The sequence below is a fragment of the Python bivittatus genome, unplaced genomic scaffold, assembly GCF_059951505.1.
Source record: "Python bivittatus isolate LINGU-HERP-01145 unplaced genomic scaffold, Pbiv_v1 ctg000690_np1212, whole genome shotgun sequence".
Classification (NCBI taxonomy): domain Eukaryota; kingdom Metazoa; phylum Chordata; class Lepidosauria; order Squamata; family Pythonidae; genus Python; species Python bivittatus.
This window is the reverse complement of record NW_028277096.1, coordinates 6,948,798-6,970,389: the sequence shown is the minus strand read 5'-3', so window position 1 is coordinate 6,970,389 and position 21,592 is coordinate 6,948,798. Positions and strand designations below refer to the sequence as shown.

Below are 21,592 nucleotides of genomic sequence, written 5' to 3'. Positions count from 1 at the left end.
ACAAAGGGCAGAAGACTGATGACAATAGGTTCTGAATGTGGGACAGACCATTTTTGTACAGTGTCAACAGTGGATCTTGAAAAAAAGAATAAATTGAAAGAAGCAGGTAAAAGTCCTATATGAAAGAGTATTAGAAGATTAATCTCCCAACAGAATGAATGGAAACTGAATGAAGGGGGAAAAGATGTGAAAGCTCCTTGAAACAGAGGAAAACATAATTATGCTACAGAATACCACAGAAATTTGGGGAGTTGATTATGTGCCATCAAGTTGATGTTGATTCTTAGTGACCAGATAAATTTTCTCCATGACCATCTGTCCCTAACCTGGTCTTCCAACATGTGGGGAGTTACCTTGATGGGAAATATGAGAGGAGTACTTGGGGGAAGGAAAGTGGATATGATTGCTGCAAAAATGAGGACAAAGGAAAGATACCGTAAAATATGTACAGACAGAAAAAAATAGTTGCAAAGAATGTAGTCAGAAGGAACAGTTAAGATTCAAAGAGGCAGAGTGATTTTGATGAAGTAAAATTTTGTTTTGAAAGTGGGTGAAGTCAGCTACACAAAGAGACTCCAACAAGAATAAACAGAACTCTGTTGGATGAGACCAAAGTGAGGAAATGCTGGAAGGAACATTTGAGAGATTTGTGGGGCAATTCTGGTGAGAGTCAAAGAATGGAAGTGAAGCAAATACTTTAAATATTAATGTCTAAGAAAATAAAGGAAAACAAAACCATGAGAAAGTTGAAAAGCGGTAAGAGTGCAAGTGTAGATGGTGTAATTGGAAAAATGTTAACATGTGAATGTGGTTTGCTTATGGGGTGACTATGTGACTTGTTTAACGTCTGTGTGTGTGAAGGCTGCATTTGTGCCTGACAACTGGAAGAATGCGGTTATTTTTTGCCCTATACAAAGGGCAAAATAACAAGAGTGAGGGCAAAAGCTACAGAGGGATTAGCCTGTTCATTGTGCCTCGGAAAGTGATTGGCAGGATTCCAACTGAAAGGATATGGCAGGTTGATAATAAGCAAGATTTAGAAAGTGCATAGTGACTTTATGCTGGGCAGGGCTGGCTGCAGTCCAGGTTTTTGCTGTTCAGCAAAAACTTTGAGAAACAAAGTTTATTCTGCATTTGTTGATTTAGAGAAAGCACACGATAAACTGAGTGGCCTTGAATTATGGAACGTTGCTGAATGCAGTAAGAGGTGTATGTATGCAATGGAAGTAAAGCATGTGTGAGAGGAAATGGAATGTGTAATGAGTGGTTTAACACTGAGCAAGGAGTAAGGCAAGGGTATGTGATGTCCCCTTAATGTATTTTTAAAGTATTTGTGGGTAAAAGTATAAGGAATGCTGGTAGGTCGTGTGTTGCTTAGGGATGTGAATGTATGTGTACTTTAGGCTTTTTTAATATAATTTTTATTAAGAATTTTAAACAGAAGATAAAAACTAACAAGAACTAATGTAAAGTAAAAAGGAAAGAGAAAGAAGAACAAAGAAAAAGCCAAAAGTTCATAATGTAAAAATAGAAATAGAAAGAAATGTTTCTGATTGCCTTTACAGCAAGTGTAATTACAAATACAAAATTACCTCTTACTCTATGGCTACAAATGTACGTGTACTTTAGGATGCCAGTGATGTTCTGTTGTTGGCTAAGAACCCAGACGATCTGCAGTGAATGTTAGGTTGTATGATGCAATGAGAAGTATAGATCTGAGAATTAATGTGCCAAAGACCCGGGTAGTTGTGCTTGACAGGGAAAATGGAGTGAATTATTGCAGGATAACACATAAAAGCCAAAGAATATAGAGAGAGAAAAAAATGAATTTGCAAACTTGGTAGAATGTTCATTAAGGATGAGAAAATGGAGATAAAAGCAAGCAAATACTGGTAGAAACGTAATGGGTGGTGTGTAGTCTGTTATACTGAAAGTCTGTCAAAAGAAACAAACATGGTTGTATATGACAGTGCACTTCTGCCTACTTTTTTTATAACAAAGTGAGAGTTGTGTTTGTCAGGAGAAACTTAGCACATATATTAGATGCAGTGGCTACAGGATGTTTAAGAACTGTGTGTGAAAAAACAAGAAGGTACAAAATTTGGACTGAATACAAGAGTGAGTAATCCATATGAAATGAGCATATGGTTTGGTTATATAGAGGAAATGAATGAAGACCAGATTGCAAAACAAATTTCTGAAGAAAGAAAGGATTGAGGGGAAGACTGAGAAAGCTGTAGTTCAAGAGACCCTCAAAGAGAGAGGTGAAAACTCTAAAGAAAAAACACGTATGACAGAAGCAAAGATGGTTTGTCCCAATGGAAGGGGATGGAGAACAGTTGTGAATGGTGCTAATGTACGCTAGAGTTAGCCATGTTTCCTTTTCTTTTTATCTCATGCCTTTATTTTTTTTAACTTACTATTTATTATTCCTCTTTTACTCTGTATAATGTTGCTTACTGAAAAGTAGATTGTGGTTTAGCTGGGGGGGGGTATATAAAACAGGGTATGTTAACCCTTGTAGAGCCTTAATGTATCTATCGTGTGCCTTTAATTTCAAAAAATACAATAGCAATATCAAAAACTGGTAGCCTAATTTTGACAGTATGATCTAGCAAAGTTTTCGGAGCCACACGCAGGGCCGAAATTCCTGCATGTGGCTCCTGTGCTAAACTAAGAAATCAAACAAAATGGTGGGTTAGCACAATGTGAAACCAGTTTTATGGTGTATTCAGGTATCAGCTTTCCCTGGATCCTGATTCTATTGTATATCCCAGAGCAAAGCAAGCTTCTACAGTAGTTTACTAGCTGTATTTGGGCTTGTGATTCCACAATATTATTGCAATTTCTTGCAATTGTTTTCTAGAATGGGTAGACATCTTAGTAGTGTGTTGTCCAAACTTGGCCACTTTAAGATGAGTGGACTTCAACTCCCAGAATTCCCCAGCCAGCCATGCTGGCTGGGGAATTCTGGGAGTTGAAGTCCACTCATCTTAAAATGGCCAAGTTTGGACCACACTGTCTTAGTATGTTGGAACCAAAATAACCAAGAGACTTTTGCCACCATAAAGACCAATGAATTTATTATGCCATATACTTTGAATATGCAGTACACTGAAGGCATTTTGTTGCTGGTGGCTGCAGAGCTCCAAAGACAATGCATCTCCTCTCTTCCACCCCACACCTGGGGTGTCAAGGTTGTTATTTTATTGGCAATTCAGCCATGCTGATGCTGGAGGAAAGATTCCAATGGGAAGGAAAGGAAGGAGCACAAGGGCCTGCCATTTTCTCCAGCAGCCCGCTCTTCCACAATGTGGACTCTTTTTATATGAAATGGGCTTTCTCCTGGATTTGATGAGCAGTTTACTGAAAAGATGTGGCTCTGCTGAACTATTTGTACTATTCAGATGGTGATCTGAAAGTGCTCTGTGACTAATACCTGGGCCTTAGTTCTGCTGGCTAGCTGGAATACCAGTATTGAGAGACAATATACTTTTGGGGCATCCACTGTGGGAATTCTTGCTTTTATCCTGGCGGGTAGGCTTTCTAAAAGTTCCTGTTTAGCCTTCATTGGAAACGCTGGGTGAGATGGACCTTATAAGGACACCCAGTCATACTGCCAGTTATATTTCAAATAGGGTCTCTGCTGCAGAAGCAATATTCCTCTGAATAGCAGATGCTGGGATCAAGCAGAAGGGGAAAGTGATAAACACATCACTTTTTGGGTCTTCTTTATTTGGCTTCTTAGACACATCAGACTGGCTATGCTGGAAACAAGATTCTGGGTGAAATGGATCACTGGTCTGAACTGATGTCTTCTTCTGCTTTTAGTTTCCTCTGAGTATGGGTAGACTTGTTGTCTATTAAAGAACTATGTACACATAGGCAGGCTTACTTAAACATTGCAAACTTGGCTCTGGAGCTATGTATATTCTCGGAAAGGGGGCAGAGGGTCAAAAACATAATTGAAGTTGTAACTGTACCTTCTCAATAAAGACAAGCAGTGATGATGAGCTAGTAAACAGGAACTAAAGCATGACTCCTTTCCCAGGCGTAATCAGGGACAGTTGCCTATGATGGTGCATAACTTTACAAAGCAAAAAAGATGCCACGATGTCACCTCTGTTTCCTGTTGGACTTCCAAAATGTGGATTTGGACCTATCTCTAAGACTTTTAGTTGACATCAGAGAAGATACTACGGAGGACTGAAGATCCATCACCCATGTGAATCACTAATGTAGAAACTGGAAGGTATCAGCTAAGCCCACCAAGAGAAAGTACACAGATCACACAGATCTTGTAGCAAAGTCACTTCTGTTTCATTGGCCAGGCCAAGAGAGAGAGGAGACTGGGCCAGATGGCATTGAGTTAGAGAAAACTGGGAGAAAAGTCAGCACAGAAGAAGCATCTTCTACAAGCTTCCTGCAGAGAACTGACCAATCAGCTATTTCGTAAAAGCAGCTCTTCTGAAGGGATGAAGGAATCCTCTGGCAGCTGTCATCCTCTGGCTAGCATCCCATTCTTGGGCTAGGAAGAACCATCATTGGTACTTGTTCCCGTCACTGCTTGAGTAGCCTGTTCTGGGATGTCAGAGGGGTTGGTCAGGATTGAAGTAGAAACACTCAGCTGGCGAAGGGAGCTCAAGACAGCTAAGGGAAAAAAGGGGGGAGGGGTATAAAAGCATGAGACATCTCTAAAAATGGTACTGCTCCTTTGCTCTGGTAGGCTTCCTTAGGGGCAGAATAGTGCAAAGTACAACAAGACTTCTCCCCAGAGAAATAGCGCTGCGGAAGGCATAAGTGATATGAAATACATATATGTACTCTCGTTGTAATACCTTCACATATATACTATCTTCATTCTTTATTTGATTCTCTGTATCCTGTTACAGTCTTTCTGAATCCTCCTATGCTCTATAGCAGGGTTCCTCAACCTCAGCAACTTTAAGATGGGTGGACTTCAACTCCCAGAATTCCCCAGCCAGCAAGATGCCAAGTTTGAGAAACACTGCTCTATAGGTATTCTTCTATTACTAGCTGACCAGCACAGGGAAGCGAAGAGAAGAACAGAATAAGAAATCTGAAGAATACAGACAAAACTGGCATAATTTAGAGCTGATAAATGGAAGCAAATTAAAAGATCTATCTATCATGATTGCATGGCCAGTGCTAATAAACAAGTTTTTTTCTTTGAAAAAAGAACCAACACATCACAACAAAAAGGAAAGATACAAAACCAGAGCAGAAGGCGAAAACGTAGGACTAGCACAAATAACGTGACTTGTGTTTACTATAAAAGATGGAAGCATGGTGTTGGAAAAGCTGAGATTCTCCCACAAAAAACTGTGATAGGTCTGGGTTAAAACTGTGTCTGGGTTAGGTTTAGTGTTCACGCTACCTTCTTGCTCCCAGCATATTTTAAAGCACTTCAAAAGCAAAGCTGTACAACCCCAGAATTTCTTTACTTTGTGTAATATAGTGCAATTTTAAACATTTAGAAATGTCCCATTGGACTTAACCCCCAGAACAGTGTTTCTCAACCTTGGCAACTTTAATGTGTGGACTTCAGCTCCCAAGGCTGCCTGGGGAATTCTGGGAGTTGAAGTCCATACATCTTAAAGTTGCCAAGGTTGAGAAACACTGACCTAGAAGATAGGTGATTGTGGCAGCAGTAATTACCAAGCCACTGTACCAAGACAAGAGACAGAGTTTGATACGTGGACTTAGAGAGCTTCTGGGGGAGGAGATCTAAAACCTCAAACCTTTCATCCTAAGGACTCATAAAATATGCCACTACAAAATCACAATTTATTTCCTTAATAAACATGATAGTAATTTGATTTGTGAATCAGAGACTCTTGTTGGTTCTCTTCCTTAACAAGTCAGAGACAGAAGCTAAGAAGAAAGGGCAAAGCAAAGATCAAGTTTCATGCTAAGAAATCATATTTAATCAGACTACACATGCCAGCACATTGCTCATTCATAGTAAGCCAGAATTCAGGTTTAGAGTAACAAGTAAATGCAGGTATTGAATCTAATGAAATGCATAAGCAAGAATGTTTAAGACTGCTGCAAATATTCTCTTGGATAGCCATTCTACATTGTATAAGTTTCCTAATAAGGAAAATGATTTCTCTGGTCTGCAGGAATTGTCAAAATTGCATTACTGTACTATGTGTAATGTTTAGTCACCTTAACATTCTTTAGGCATAAAGGAGAAATTTTAAAAAATTGATATAATACTGTACAGTATTATAACCGTAATTTTGGTAAATATAACGGGTTATACAAAGGACTGAATCCTAACCTTTAAATAATAATAACAAATACTGATGTTTTAGCAACCCACATGTTTTCAGTGAAAGTTTTGCAGGTTTTAGGAATTTTTAAAATACATGCCCTATAGCAAAAAATATTTTTTCCCTGCATGGCCCCTTCCCTGAGCTTCCTGCCCAGTGAGATATTGGCAGTCACACAGCTTTGACATTTTTGCATCTATGTCCCTCCAAGACAGTGCTTTCTGTTTACCTGATGCCAAATGCCCATCTTTCTGAAGCACATGCAACATTCCTGTCGGGTCTGACCAGTATGAAACTAAGTTGGGATATAGAAACTGACAAACAGAGCAGGCTTATGGAAATATATTAATCCCTGGATGACTGCAAGCCCAGAACTGGGTTGTATTTGTCCAGGCATCATCATATTCTAATAGAAGCAGTGCCATTTACAATTCAGAAATTAGAGTCATGTGTAAGTCAGCATCCAGATTATAATTTGTGTTTATATCCCACCTCTCCTCTGGCATTTCAGTGATATATATAATATTTCTCCCAATTTTACTGAGTCTGATAGAGAATGATGAAATCATGTATGGGTAGTCCTTACCGACTGCAACTGGAACTGGCAACTCCATCACTAAGCGACGTGGTCATTAAGTGAAATGTCACATGACTATGCTAGACTTACGACATCAGTTCCGCGGTGGTTGTTAAGTGAATCACCCACGGTCAGTAAGTGAGACATCAGGTGATGGTGACTTGTGACTTCCTGCCAGCTTCCCATTGACTTTGCTTGTCAGAAGCTGGCGGCAAAGCTCGCAAATGGTGATCATGCAACTGTGGGATGCTGCTACTGTTATAAATGTGCACTGGTTGTGAAAAGCCTGAATTGTGAACACATGACTGTGGGGATGCTGCAACGGCCACAACTATGAAGAACGGTTGTAAATCTCCTTTTTCAGTACTGTCATAACTTTGAATGGTTGCTGAATGAGGCAGTCAGTAAGTGAGGACTACCTGTAGCAAGCTCCATAGCTAAACAAGAACTTGAATCTGGGTTTCCTTTTTAATTGCTTTACAATCTGATATTAAACCAGATGTCGTGGTTCAGCATTTGAACCACAACATCCCATTGGATTAAGGTTTAAACATTATTTCCTGATTTTATTCAATCCCTCTTTCCCACGCTAATCCCTGCCCTTTGCATCCAGAACCACCCTAACTGAAGACAAAAAAAGAAGTCAATGACTCACTGGGTCGCAGTGCTGGAAGTGAACAATATTGATCCAGCCAGGCCAAAGACGTCTGGCTGAGGCTTTCTAGGCTGGTAGTGGACACCATCCCATTGAAGGACTCAAAGAGAGGGCGCATGATGATGCTGAACTGATGGAGGAGGAGAAGTTAAGGAGCCAGATTTTTTTTCGCTCTGCTACTTTTGCTAGGGGGCGAATCAGATACCCTGCCACCTGTGGCTAGTGCAAGAAATGCTTGAATCATTGCCAATTTCAGAGAATTGGTCAAAGCTTTGCAGGTTCCCACTCAGGAGTGCAAGCAACCTTCTCCCCAAAGGATACAACCCAGAACTTCCAGTTCTGTAAGGTGCATGAACGGACGTATTCGTCAAACATCTCTCTCATCTGGTCAAAGCGCTGGCGGGTGATGGGCACCCCTGTGGCAGGCAACTGCTGCTGGCAGAGGCTATAACAAAGGAATGACAAGTCAGGAAGAAACCTGGATTTGGCACAAAAGCCAAGTGCCACACCCCCCCCCCCCAGCCTGTTGCCTGGGCCTCCCCGCTTCCTGTGTGCCCATGCCATGCCAGAGCTCCATTTCAGCAACCAAATCACTTCATTTGCCAAAGAAAGCCAGTGGTGTTCCCAACAGGCCTACTTGATGGCAACATTCAGCTCCTCAATTTGATCCCGCAGGCGCTGGGCTTCATCCTGCAAGGTAGCCCGTTCCTGCTGCAACTTGCAGATGTATTCTGCTGTTTTCTGCAGGGTTGTGGCTTTGCTGATCTGCACAGTGGGGTGAAGAAGGAGGAGAAATGGATTTAGACAGCTTCCCTGGCCTGGCAGCCTCCACAGCTCCTATAACGTCTGGTCTGCCTGCCAGCTGTGGATTACAAATTTTGCAGAACCACCCATCCTTCAGGTTGGGGATGGCTGACTTAAGACTAGAGAAGCCCGTTTCTTTAAGACAGCCTCAAGAGCTGCAAGGGCAATTTTGTGGCCTCTGCTGAGAAAACTGGCAAAGACCGAGAACCGTGATCAGCACTCACCTTAAGGCTGGGCTGGGCGCTCAGAGTGCTCACTAGGCCGTGTAATGTGTCAAACCCCAGTTTGATGTTAAAACGGCGCTTCTGCTCAGCAGAAATGTGGATGATTCTGCGGCTCTCAGTCTGGAAGGGAAGAAGGGTATTTTCAGTATAAAACCAAGATGAGTAGCCCAAAGATATATGCAGCTCCTGAATCACCTTGGCAGCTCTTGAACACCTGGAATCACATTGCCAAAATCTGGCACCAAACTGTCATATTACGGGAGTGTAATTCCTGCTAGCTTTCCATAGAAAAAATCAGGAAAAAGCAATGTGTGTCAGTCTTTCTTCAGAAAGGCCTCCAAATTGTTTTCTTTTAGGAATGATTAGATGGGGCTTTAGAACTATCCCGCTTTTGATGGGATTTTTATGTTTGCACAACAGAAATGACTGCATGTATGTCATTTAATCCAAAAGTAATCTAATGCTGTTTGAGATCAAAACTAGTCCTCTCTTGTCCCAAGATTTATGGGGTTCAGACAATATATTTATCTGTTGCTGACTCAGATTCCTGTGTAAATCCAGCCATAAAGCTCCATTGATAGGAGGAAGAGTGCATTCCTGTGCATTACCAATGACCCCCACCCCCACCCTCCTGGGATCACTTCTGCATTATGAATATTGAAATACTCACAGTTGGGATGAGGGAAGAGAGCTTCACTTATGAAAACACTTATGAGATGAATAGCAGGTAGCAACCATTTCATGTATACCCTGCAAATGGGGATTTTAGAGGTACTGGAAATGAGGTTCTAGTCTCACTAGATTAGATGTGCAATTTGTTCCCCTATTCTTGTAAGAGAAACTGAATTGCCCACGGGGATACACATCTCCCTTTCCCTACTGTCTCAGTTCAGACACATTAAAAAAGTGTTATGGTTCTTCAAAGCTTGCATGGCCAGAGAAGGCTGCAAAAAAAAAAAAAAAAAAGGAGCAGCACATAGGAACAGGACAAGCTTTTTTCCTATCACTTGTGGTGGGGGGGGGGAACAGTCCTTCTCTATGGGTAAGCTTGGGCGGTTGGACTGCCTTTGAAGCCGGGCATTTGGAGCAGGGTATAAGGAGGCAGCTGTATTTTCAGGTTGCCCCTTTGTTCTTGGACACAGCCACCTCATGTATTCTTTGATGCGTTCCATCATTGATGATTGATTTTCTTACCAGCGTATTTCTAAAAGCTGTACAGAGGACACCAAGGGAAATGCCATAGACCGATGAAGCACATGAGAAACTAGCAGTGATAAATCAAAGGAGTTTATTAATGCTTCACAATTCATTAGCTTCTGGGCTGGAGAGGGTGAACACGATCTGAGTGAACATGATCTTACCTTGCTTGGTTCTGTCCTATTTTGGCTTGAATAGAGAGGGGATGGAATTAGCCCCTCAAGGGAGACAGGAGGTCCCTGTGTCATTCTCAGGTTATTGGCTGCTGTGGGGGGTAGAGAAAAAAAAACCCACTGCAATTATTAGTTGCTTCTGAGCATACACAGAATTTCTTTCATTACTGACTTGATATGGAACATATATGCACAGAAACACTGTCCAGAACAAGTAGAACTGCCAGTTCAATTGGGGGTGGATGCTGGTTCTACTTACTCACCGCAGATAGGAGTGGGGGAGAGACGCTCTATCTTGGGGACAAGCAGTGGGCCTGTTGATGGTGTGGCTGGAATGGACTGTGAGGGGCTGGAGATGGGAGAGAGCTGAGGGCTGAGCTCTGTTATTCGGGGCAAGAAGCCGGCAGGTTCTTCACAAAAAGGGTTGTGCTACAGAAAGGAAGGAAAAAAGTTAGCAGTGCACAAGGGAACATCAGGCTCATGGTAGGGGTGTCTATGGAACCTTCTGACACCAGACACTGATAATCGGTGGGAGAAATAGCTTTAGAAAGGGGAAAAGATTTTATGGAAGATAGCGCTATTAGTTATAGTCCTGACTTCTAACAGCCAGGAATGGAATTTCCATGGTCAGAAATATAATACCTGGGAATAGTAGTTCTTGAGACAAACAGTGAGTTGGCTATCTCCCTCCAGCTCTGTTGATGAACTTCCCAGAGGTAGATCTGCCCAGTCACTGGTGGACAAAAGGAGCTGAACAACCTGGGGCTTTTGGTCTGAGAAGTGCTACCATTTTTCTGCTACAATTTCTCTTCTAATAAAAGCTAGTATTGGCAATCTAGATACGGTATGTATATTAGTTCATTTCAATGACTGATATTTAACCCATGGTTATGGCAGTTTTCTCTCCAACCTTCTAACCTTATATCCTCCAACATCAATCAGGGCTTTTCATTCTCTCCCGAAGTGCCAGGTTTTAGCATCTCAAACTGTCCAGATGAGATACAAGTCCATTTCTCCCAGTTCTAGAAGTACTTTATCTTAACCCTGTTCCAAACTCAAGGGAAAAAAGCCCCCCCCCCGCAAACCCTTCTGTCACCAACACCTACCAGGGTCTCAGGTGCTGTGGGGGCCAGGGCATGGCTGGGAGCAGACAGGTCCTCTAAACTAGGTTCTGGTTTTGCTGTAAAAAGGGAAAGGTAAGACAACCTACTTATAGAGCACACCAAGGTTCACACAAGATAATTAAGTCCAAACCAAGGATAATAAAACACATCCTGCATTCATAACAGCATGTGATGGTGCAGCAGATAAACCCTGTTTAATGGATGGTCTGATTCACACAACATGCTAATAACTGGACTCCCACATTATGCTGAACCACAAATTGCCCAATCCCATTTTAATCTAGCTTAATATGTTGTGTGAACCCAACCAAAGAATGTTTTCAATACAACTAGCGCTCAGGATGTTTTCACTCCAGTGAAGCTGAGCTACAGTGAAGGAGGGAGGGCAGCGTAAACTCTCTTCCAAGGGGAATCTGTGCTCATGAACCGCATGTGTGCATGAACCTTAGCCAGAGATGGGCCCAGCCTCCCCTTTCTCTGAAGGTCTTTCTAGGTTGTTGAAAGAAAGATGCTGATGTTCTCTTAGTTAACAGGAAAGAGGCCTCCAGATGAAGGAGATCCCCCTCTCCTGTGGAGGACCTGAGCAACAGGAAAGAAGCAAAGCTGCTTTTATCCCTCTGTCGCACAGTTCCTATTTACAGCTTTCTCAGCAGGCGGCAGCATCTGCCTGACCTGGCCTGGGCTTGAAAGCTAAGCAGGGGTAGGCCTCATTAGTACTGGATGGGAGACCTCAAGGGAATACCAGGTCCATGTGCTAGATGAGGAAATTAAAATAACATCCCAGAAAAAGGCAAGGCAAATCACTCCTCTGCTGCTGCCAAGAAAACCACATGGACCTGTCCAAAAAGTCAACCTGAAGGGAGCTTGACTCAAAAGAGATTTTATTTTCCCTGGGGCCACAGATCTGAAATGGAGAATGGTCTGGCTTCCCCCATTGGCAAAGGACCAAAGATTGCCAAAGATCTGCACAAGTAAGACCTCCAGCAAAGGAACAGCTACCAATCCAAAATAAGTGGACTACTGGCACACAGGCTTGTCCTTTTTTCTGGATTTGGAGAGCTGATCTCGTTTTCCTTTTCTACCATGTGTGTGTGCGCGTGTTCATAAACCTGATGATGGGAACTGTCCTTTTTAACATTTATTTATGTGAGCCCAGTTGAAAGGCAATAATTGCCTGAACGACAGGATAAAAATATATATGGGATAATGCAGTGTTGTCCAAACTTGGCCACTTTAAGATGAGTGGACTTCAACTCCCAGAATTCCCCAGCCAGCCTGGCTGGGGAATTCTGGGAGTTGAAGTCCACTCATCTTAAAGTGGCCAAGTTTGGACAACACTGGGATAATGGGATTATATAAATGATGATACTGATGATGATGATGATTCACATGTCATTTTTTAATGTCTCAGCTGGAGTCTAGAGAGGCTTGTTTTCTACCAAAGGAATTTAAAATATGTTTTGGTCTCTCCACCACTCTACAGGTGGCAGCACTGAACATGTCCCTTGGAAACGATTAGTGGGGTGTCTCCGTGCCAGGGCAAGGCGGCTGGGTGGACGTGGCCAAAGAGTAATTGCGGAACGAGAATTACCTCCCGTAAGGAAATTTTACATATACCAGGTGTTTATAAACCCACAAACTACTACATATTACATGGGCAGGCAGGGAAGAAGAAAATAAGCTCTGTCATGATTAAAATGTTGCTTTTAAAAAAAAAAAATCAGCTACCTGCCTGTTATCCTAAAAATATATGGCCCATATGTAGAGTTTTCCAGAACCCAGGGCAGTAGTTTCTTAGTATCAATGAAATTTGCTATTAATATCAATGAAAATTGCTATTTATTGTTAAAAGCCCCTCTGAATATTGGCATTCTCCACTACAGCATCAAAATAGTCTTGACGGTCAAAAAATGCAGAGGCATCATCTACAATTTAAATTGGAATCTCCTATAAATTCATTAGCTAAAGTTGTAACCAGTAAACTAACCAGTCAGATCAATTTATTACTTGTAAAAATGTTCGAGGACTAAAAAAACATTGCAATCCTCTACATGTCTACTCAGAATTAACCTCATTAATAATACATTTATTCTTGTGTCCCTGAAAGCTTGATTAGTTGCTTTAATTCATTTATATTTACTGTGGATGTTTTAACTATTGGATATGTTTTTGTTAACTCTTTTGTAAACCACTCTAAGTCTTTACTGATTTGACAGAATGCAAATAGAATAAATAAAAATGAAATTTCAATGGGGTTTAGTCTTCAAAAAGTATATATAATTTAGGGCTGTGCATTCTTTGAAACTGATTTGGAAGAAATGCTTTGGACCTCACATAAGCCCAGCATCTCTTTGCTATTCATTAAAAGAGATGCTTTGCTCACAAATGGTACAAAACAGTATTTCCAAATCATCTTTAAAGCGTACACAAGGTCCTGATATTATTGTCTTCCCTAACCTGTTGCCTTCCAAATGCATTGCTTCTACAGTCCCCAGAATTTTCAATTTGACTTTGGCTACTCTGGAAATGATGGGAATTAATAGTCCAAAACACTGAAGATTTCTGTTTGCTGACTTAGTTTTAGGACTGAGTGAACCAAACATGTCTTGGCGGCCTCCTAAACCTACAAAGGGAACCAAACTGTGGCCAGCTAAGGAAACGGTGCATGGACTGATATCTGAGAAATGTCATCTTTGGTCACTAATTTTATTTATTTATTTATTTATATTTATTTGTTTGTTTATTTATTTATCAAATTTATATGGCCGCTCATCTCACAAAAAAGTGACTCTGGGCGATGTAGAACAATGAAGTATAATAAATACAGGTACTCCCCAGTTTAAGAACAAGTTCTGTTCCTAAGATCTGTCCTTAAGTTGAATTTGTAGGCTCCATTTTTAACTATGGGTCATCTGTAAACTGGGCGTTCTTAACCCGGAGAGTACCTGTATATAAAAAACAGTCATTATGAAAAATATAAAAACAATCATTATTAAAATATATGAAACTAAAGGCACAGGAGAGAGTGAATATTAACTGCAATAGTGGAGCCATCTTAAAATGATACCGGTCCCTCGGGAGCCCCAGGCCTGTTGACATAGCCAGGTCTTGAGGGACTTCTGGAACAATAACAGGGATGGAGCTAACCTCACTTCGGGGGGGAGAATGTTCGCTAAGGCAGGTGCCATGGCAGAGAAGGCCCGCCTCCTGGGACCCGTCAAGTGTAAGTCCCTAGCAGATGGGAGTCAAAGCATGCCATCTCTGCCGGATCTAATAGGACGGGCAGATGTAATCGGGGAGGGGCAGTCCCTCAGATAACCCAATCCCATGCCATGAAGGCTTTAAAGATTAAAACCAGCACCTTGAATTGGACCCGGAAGCAAACTGGCAGCCAATGGAGCTCGCAGAGCAGAGGTGTAATGTGTGCTGTTCTGGAATCAGTTTACATGGCAAGCTTTAAAAAAAAATCAAGCAAAATGTATGCAATGTGGATCTTAGAAGAGGAATACCTGCCCCTACTTTTCCAGCACAATTAATGGAACATCTTTTCTCAGAAGGTGCTTACCATCTGTACTGTTATACATATTAATAACAATAATGGAATGGATCCAGGTTCATGCTTAGATTCAATGATGTCTACTTGATAGTAAGTGGTATATGATTTTTTAAAAACGGTAGGCCACTGGACCTTACATAATTCATGACAAATCTCCTTTAAGTATGTCTAAATCTGGATTTCACTCAATGCTTTAAAGTAGTTGCCTGATTAGTCTGAACATGCTGTTAAATAATTAAAATGAGAATGAGATCTTTTTGAAAAATCAGAATGCAAGCAATTCTTTAATTAGACTTTGCAGTCATAATCCCAACACATTTCCAGACTGGCAAAACCCCTCAGGAAATATCCCTGCCTTGTAGTCCTACCTGTGGTCAACAGCTGCGTCAGACATTGGTCGGATACTGTTGCAAGTGATGGAACAGGAAGTCTTGGGGACCTCTTGTTCTTGATCGTTGCCCCCTTGGTCTTGGGCCTGTCATTTCCAGATGGAGGCTGTCCTCTGGCAGTGCCAGAAATAGGGCTGCTTGGCAAACCAGGGAGCAGCTGTGATGCACTGAAGGGAGAATAGTACCCAGAAGGCAAGTCTACATTGTAACCTGGCATATTTGGGGAAAAACAGGCTGTGGAGAGTGATGGGGAACTGGGACAGGAAAAGAGTGGGGCAGATGGGTAGTGGAGCTTGGAGCAAGGGGCTGACAGTGGTGGACATACTGGCTGTTGGCCCAGCAAAGGGGCCCTGGGCAGTGGGGCAGGACAGTAAGATCCATAGTGATCGAGGCTAAGCCATTTGTTGGGGGGGGTGTAGGGAAGCAGGGGCTTCTGCTTGCGATCAGGACCAAAATTGTTGGGGGAGGTTGATGGGGGAGGAATGGGAGGGAGCTCAGGGCTGAGGAAGGCACCAGGTGAACCAAGCTGAGCTGGGCAACCACCTGCAGACTGAAAAAGAAAAGAGAGGAGAAAGATGCTGCAGCAGAAAAAAAAAATCCTCCCATCTCATTGTTGAGGTGGACAACCAACCAGAAAAAGGGAAAAGTGGCACCAAAGTCAAAAAAGGGGAAGACTCCAAATTCTATATGACCTGTAGAAGCCCACACTATGATATCTGAAATACTTTGGACTTTGCAAGTTTATTTAGCACTTGGAATATTCTCCTGGTTTTGCACTGTTGTAAAATCAGCCAAATAAGGTAAAATAGAACCATGACTGGCAATTTATTTATTCCTGCAATACTGTGGATCTGAAACTTACAAGTAGAAAATAACAGTGGAATGGATTATTCATATTTAGATCGCTGAAATATTGCCAGTCTACATACTCTGTTGGAGTCCATCCCATTACTAGATCAGGTCTCTGCAACAGGCAAGAACAGATTCTTGGACTTCAATCTATTTTCCCCATCCAAATAGCACATGATTCTGTTTATTATTCCAGCTTCAATTTATATCAAGAATTCATTTCCTCCAAATGGGCAAGTGTCTCCCTCTTAAAGTCTTGATACTGCAGGAATCTATGCTGAACCAAGACTGGGTTGGAAAGGGCAGAGGACTGTAAAAGGAGAGAACGCCCCCCCCAAGCTGAATCAAAACCTGGGACGCAGCAGTGGAGAAGTGGATCAACCTTGCACACCTGAAGACGAGGGCTGCTCAAGACAGGAGAACTGGCAGGGCCTGTTGGAAGTAAGGCATTGGATGGGCTGGGAAGAAGGTTGCTGCCACTGCTATCAAAAAGGGTGTCTGGCATGGGCACAAAGCAAGGCTGATCTGTGTAGTTCAAAGGGGTTTGTGCAGGCACTGGCCGAGGGCTGGACAAGAAATCTAGACAACAAAAGAGAGATTGTAGTCAGAGCTGGACACTCCACAAAAACATTCCAAATTTGACAAGAGGCATACATGATATATGCTCACTCTGCTTGTATCTACTATATTTCCATGGCTTACTTTGTTTCTGTAGAATGAAGAGTTATGGAGTTACGGAAGTCTCAAAATGTTGGGAATTATAGGCCTGGTAGATATTCCAAAACAGAAACAGAAAGCAATATGCAGCATTCATTGCTTCCTTGCACTCCCTAAGGCCATCTCCACCTCACCTCCACCCCTACCTTCATAAAGAGGCAGTCCAATTTCAATAGAGAATACAATATTATTTCCTTTCAACCATTTATTTAACCAAGAAACAACAATCTCCCCAGAAATATTGAGGAACTCTTTCAGCTGGATGAGAAATGCATCATGCAAACAGAAAAATGAATTAATTCAGCAACCAGGTTAGGAGTGTTGTGGAAAGCAGCCATAATAGGATATCTGAATTGGACCGTGGATTATACTGTAACTAAACAGGTGTGCCTTACCCACTATATGCACCTTCAGTTTATAAGCTTACTTTCCTTAACTATGGTTCTAGGTGTTGTCTGAACTCAGAATTGGGTGGTGAGTTCAGCTAAGTTTAACTTCTGACCTCTGAACATCAAAACAGGATCCAAGAGCAACTCTAAAAGAGACCCCCTCCAGCTGAAGCATCTTTGCTGCTCTTGAGGTTGTACTTGTGGGAATGTGTCAGGTGGAATAAGGGCACCAAGCGGTTGGATGGAAGCTCACCAGGTCCTATCCCAGTTGGGTTACTACAAGACTTTATTTTATAAAAAGGAGATGTTTGGTGTCCAGCTCAAATAAAATATTGCTCTGACCTGGGAGGACTACCAGCAAAGCACCACATCAGGCTGTGGCTTACTAGGTTTCTTGCATAGCACCCATGGTTAATTATTTTGTTCAGAATTAGCACCAGTCCTGGCTTAGTATCTCACAAAAACACATTCTACCTCTGATTGCAGTGAATACCATCGTTAACCTGTGCTGGATAAAGATGTAATTTGGTTTATTAAAGTGGTGAGTTCAAGTTCAAATTGTGAAAGATGGAAAAAACCACATTTCCCTGTCCATATGTCCATACTAGGCACAATTTCATATATAAAATACCTGTTACCGAAAAAGCCACAAACACTTAGTTTTTCCTTTTAACAACTGTGCCAATTCCTTAACCCAAGGGTTCTCAAACTATGGATTGGGTGTCCCAAGAGGGTCATGAGCAGGTCAGGGAGTCAACATTTTTTAAAACCTGATCAAGCTTGCACTGTCATAACTCACTTTGGGCTTTGCTCTTCTTTGCCTGCATAAGCCTGCAGTGAGCAACTGTGTTCTGGCAAAATTTGAGACCCCTATGATATATAGATTGAAATTGAATTATTAGTAGTGCTATCGTATTTCTTGCCCGAGTCTTGCCCAATGAAACAATTTATTTTATTCATGGTGGAGGTTGCACAAATTCATTTATCATTTTAGGGGATTTTGGTACCATTAAATTTGGGGATCCTTGCCTTAATCATTTTAATTGCTCTTTCCTGCAGCTGTTTCAACTCTAAAAGAGTGTGGATGAAGTGATTAGAACTGGACTCAGAAATCCACGAATTGTCACATCATAGATTTATACAGAGGCATTATCACATTGGCAGTTTTATTCTGATTTTTTTCCCCTAATGATTCTTAGCATGAAATTAACTTTTTGCACCCTTCACAAAGACAGGCGAAGGTTTCGCAGAGGCAGTCATACAACTTGCGAACCTGGATCCGTGTGAACTTTGCTTTGTTTTGTGTAGCTTAGCATGAATGAAGATTTGGTTAATTTATTGTTCAAAGTCACGTGAATGCAGAAAATGGGTTCCCTCAGTAACCCGGTTAAGCATGCTGTGTGAACACAGTCATTGAGCTTAAGAGATTTTGCACCCCCTTCCTGATGCTGCTGCCTTGGAGAAGCTGCTGCATGTTCTCACCTGGCCAAGGATGGTTGAAGGCAGCTGGCTGGGCTTTGCAGCAGCAGCAGCAGCAGCAGCAGCACGACAGGGAGGGTGACTGCAATTGTGAAACAAGCATTTTTACCACATAGAGAAGCAATCACATGTCAGATCCCACCCATGGGCCACAAAAGATTTGCCCGACACCTTCCAGGGCCCTGACCACAACAGGGTGGTGGATGCTGGGGGATAAAATTGCCACATTTGCAATCTCTCTTCTCAAAGAATATTATGATCTAGTGAATTTCTGGTTGGTTAGATTTGGAAAGCTGAGGGAAAAAGCCTTCTGCCTGAAAAGTGTGCTAAGAATCAAACCTTCCTTTTAGAAAAGATTCTTGCAGTCTGGAGGTCTTTCAGGCATATTTCAGTAATAAGGAATGTGAGTGCATTTCTCTTCTTTGTTAAATAGCAATAACCAACCATGTAGATGAAGAGCTGGCGCACCCAATATTTTGTAGGCTGGGGCTACACTTGGCCATTGCAGGGTGAAGCACCATGCTGGGGCAGTGGTTGGAGCTAGGACAACTAATGGGTGAGGCCAGCAGAAAAGCTAAAATGACTTAATTTAAACTTACAATTAATTCAAGCTTACATTTATGAAACGTAACTGATGCTCCTTGTATTTAATAATTCTCCCCTTCGGTCATAGGGAAAACCATGTAATAAAGCTGTGGGGCTTCTCTCCAAGATTATTCGGGGCCATAGGCAACTCTGAAATCTCAAAATGCAAGACTCCCACTGTTGTGGAAGAAAACATGGCAAGCACGCGCCTCCCACAAATCCATGGATGCAGTTTGGCCAGGAGAAAAGGAACCAAACGGTCTTTGCTGCGAAGAAGGTCAAACACCTCCCTGGAAGGATCAAACAGGTCTCTGCGCCTGCTTTCTTGAGCCTGCCTTGCGTGCAGCCTGTGGCTAACCACATCCCATGGTCTTCCCGAAGCTGAGCCCCGTGACCCAGCCGTGGCTCACTCTCCCTTCCGGTCCCTGCAGCACACAACTCTCTCATTTCTGGAGGGTCAGACGGCCCAAACCGCTGCCTTGGCACTTTCGGAGCTGCCTTAAACAGGCACAGTCATTCCGAGCCTGTTTTCTTCCTCAATCCAAAGTGGAAATTTTGAAAACCACAACCCCACATCAAGCACTCTGAAGATTTTTCCACTTGGTGCGTGGGGGTTGTGCTTTTTCCAACGTTAATTCCCAACTTTAAACTGATCCACTTCAATGGTTTTTGTGACTTAGAACGTCGTTTTTAGCAATATAGAATTGGCACGTTTGAAAATAAGTAGGTGTAAACAAGGGGAAAAGATACCTGGCCCACAGCATAGGCAGCAGCTTAGAAAACGTTCTCCTTTGCACACACGGGCAAGAAAAGGTTAAATGTCTCTTCTGAGGTGGCATCAACCACTCACAGTTAAAACATTGGCTGTTTGCACAGTGGCTAAGCTAGTTTGAGATTCAGTAAGGTATGGAGGCACTGTCTTAGCATGTTGTATGAACCAAGGCATCATGTTACATGATAATGTGGTTTGTTAGAGCATAGCGTATTACATGAATGTAACAACTGTGTTTTGCTGAACGAAGTTTAGGATGTGTTTTTAAAGTAACTTCACTGTCTTGTTAATATAATTACAAAAGCCCAAACCCTACCCGGGCAAGTAAAAAACATGTTTACGTGACAAAATCCATCTCGCCAGAATGTAGCAACCACGAGAGGTGGACCATCCTTTCCATATGCGTATGTGGTGCAAAAGAACGGCTCTATGGCTATAAATGAGTCTCTTGATGTAGAACTTGGAGTCATTTGAAGCTTTTGTGTAAACTTTTCAGCTAAGGCAACTGACCACACTCATCTTGCCAGCTTCTCCAAGTGAGGCCAATAATTGTTTTCTAAAGTTGGCTGCTGCTAGTAATATGCAAGTTAGAACTTGGTGACAAAGCCTAACAGTAAGACAGCTAACATAAAAAGAGCGCTCAAAATAAACCTTAATACTTTTTGGTCCCCAAAATGTTTCATCAAGACGTGTTAAATCTACATAGGGAGAGATCTCCTAAGAGTCCTAAGGCACTTTTTTTTTTTGAGAAAACAGCCTTCCTGTTCCCACTGAAGAATTCATAATACATGCAAGTAAATATATCTCTCAAATGAGATTTATTGGCATCTTTCATTTTAATACATTTATAGCTAACCTTTCAAGAGTAACTTATCTAAAGTTGGATTAATCAGATTTGCATCTTGTGTCCACAGACTTCTGCTTTCTTTTGATTCTTTAGAAGCACTAAAGAATGTAAAACTGATGCAGACAGTTTATCCAAGTAGTCTGATTCACATAATGTGCTACATCAATGGGTGGATTCCCACAACACCCTCAACACGCACTACCCAATGGCATTTACCCTTGACTAATGGGCAAACCCAGTCAATGTGCTCAGCTTTTCAGCTGTAATGTGCAACATTTTGTGTGGCCTCCTGACTGGAACACCTAATGGACTACTTTTAAAATGTCAGCCTCCATAATCAGCCAATGGTGTTATTAGTGCCACCCAAGAGGCACAAGGGAAGTTTTTAGATAGATGAAGATAATTGTATTTTGGCTTTTCCAACACTGTCTTTGTTGCTATTGTTCATAGATGCAATAGCTGTAGTGTATCAGAACTATCAAGTTCTCTTAAATCTCTCTTAATTTTGCTCAATGGTTTTAGGTGGGGATGAAACTATACTACCTATTTCTGTTGTGCTGATTTTATTTTTAATTTCATCTTTTTGTAGTGCAGCCTACTTTGAACAGCTCTCTGAAATGGGGGAATAAAAATTAATACTGTTGTTTGCTGGGTCTTATAATATAGTCAGTGAGGGTTCACTGGGGGGCGGGGGAAGAGAGTACTCAACACATCCTATTCTTCACTGGAACTGTAGCTTGTCAGAAATGTTTGGGTCTCCAGTAAAGCTGTATGCAGTTCAGGATCGCTGGGTCACTGACTATTGTTATTATCATAGTAGCTCATTATTGGTTTCTGTCTTCTCTACGGTATTTGCAGGGAAGCGCTAAAGAAACCCCAAGGAAAACCAAAGTTGCATCCACAAATATGCATCAAGCTACTTGTATGTATGTGGGGGAAACTGCATTACAGAAACA

General features: G+C 41.9%; 1 protein-coding gene and 1 long non-coding RNA gene across 5 annotated transcripts in view; one reads left to right on the top strand and one right to left on the bottom strand.

The window, feature by feature from the left end:
- Positions 1–1,081: 1,081 nt before the first annotated feature.
- LOC112541334 (uncharacterized) lies at positions 1,082–16,245 on the top strand. Its single transcript, XR_003085352.2, has 4 exons — positions 1,082–1,296; positions 10,623–10,773; positions 12,537–12,649; positions 16,044–16,245. It is a non-coding gene; the product is annotated as an uncharacterized LOC112541334 (long non-coding RNA).
- MLXIPL (MLX interacting protein like) overlaps positions 3,065–21,592 on the bottom strand; it is a 61,978-nt gene continuing 43,450 nt past the window's right edge. For 3 of the 4 annotated variants that reach the window (XM_025170343.2, XM_025170342.2, XM_007433963.4), the window contains 10 exons: positions 16,239–16,426; positions 14,978–15,548; positions 11,036–11,109; positions 10,193–10,358; positions 9,921–10,021; positions 8,560–8,679; positions 8,169–8,296; positions 7,853–7,976; positions 7,532–7,661; positions 3,065–4,650 (listed from right to left, as the gene is read on the bottom strand). In XM_025170343.2, the coding sequence (XP_025026111.2) occupies positions 4,529–4,650; positions 7,532–7,661; positions 7,853–7,976; positions 8,169–8,296; positions 8,560–8,679; positions 9,921–10,021; positions 10,193–10,358; positions 11,036–11,109; positions 14,978–15,548; positions 16,239–16,426 (1,724 nt within the window). In that variant the 3' untranslated portion in view covers positions 3,065–4,528. The remainder of the gene's footprint in view (positions 4,651–7,531; positions 7,662–7,852; positions 7,977–8,168; positions 8,297–8,559; positions 8,680–9,920; positions 10,022–10,192; positions 10,359–11,035; positions 11,110–14,977; positions 15,549–16,238; positions 16,427–21,592) is intronic. The other variant, XM_025170341.2, reaches the window with a different exon arrangement.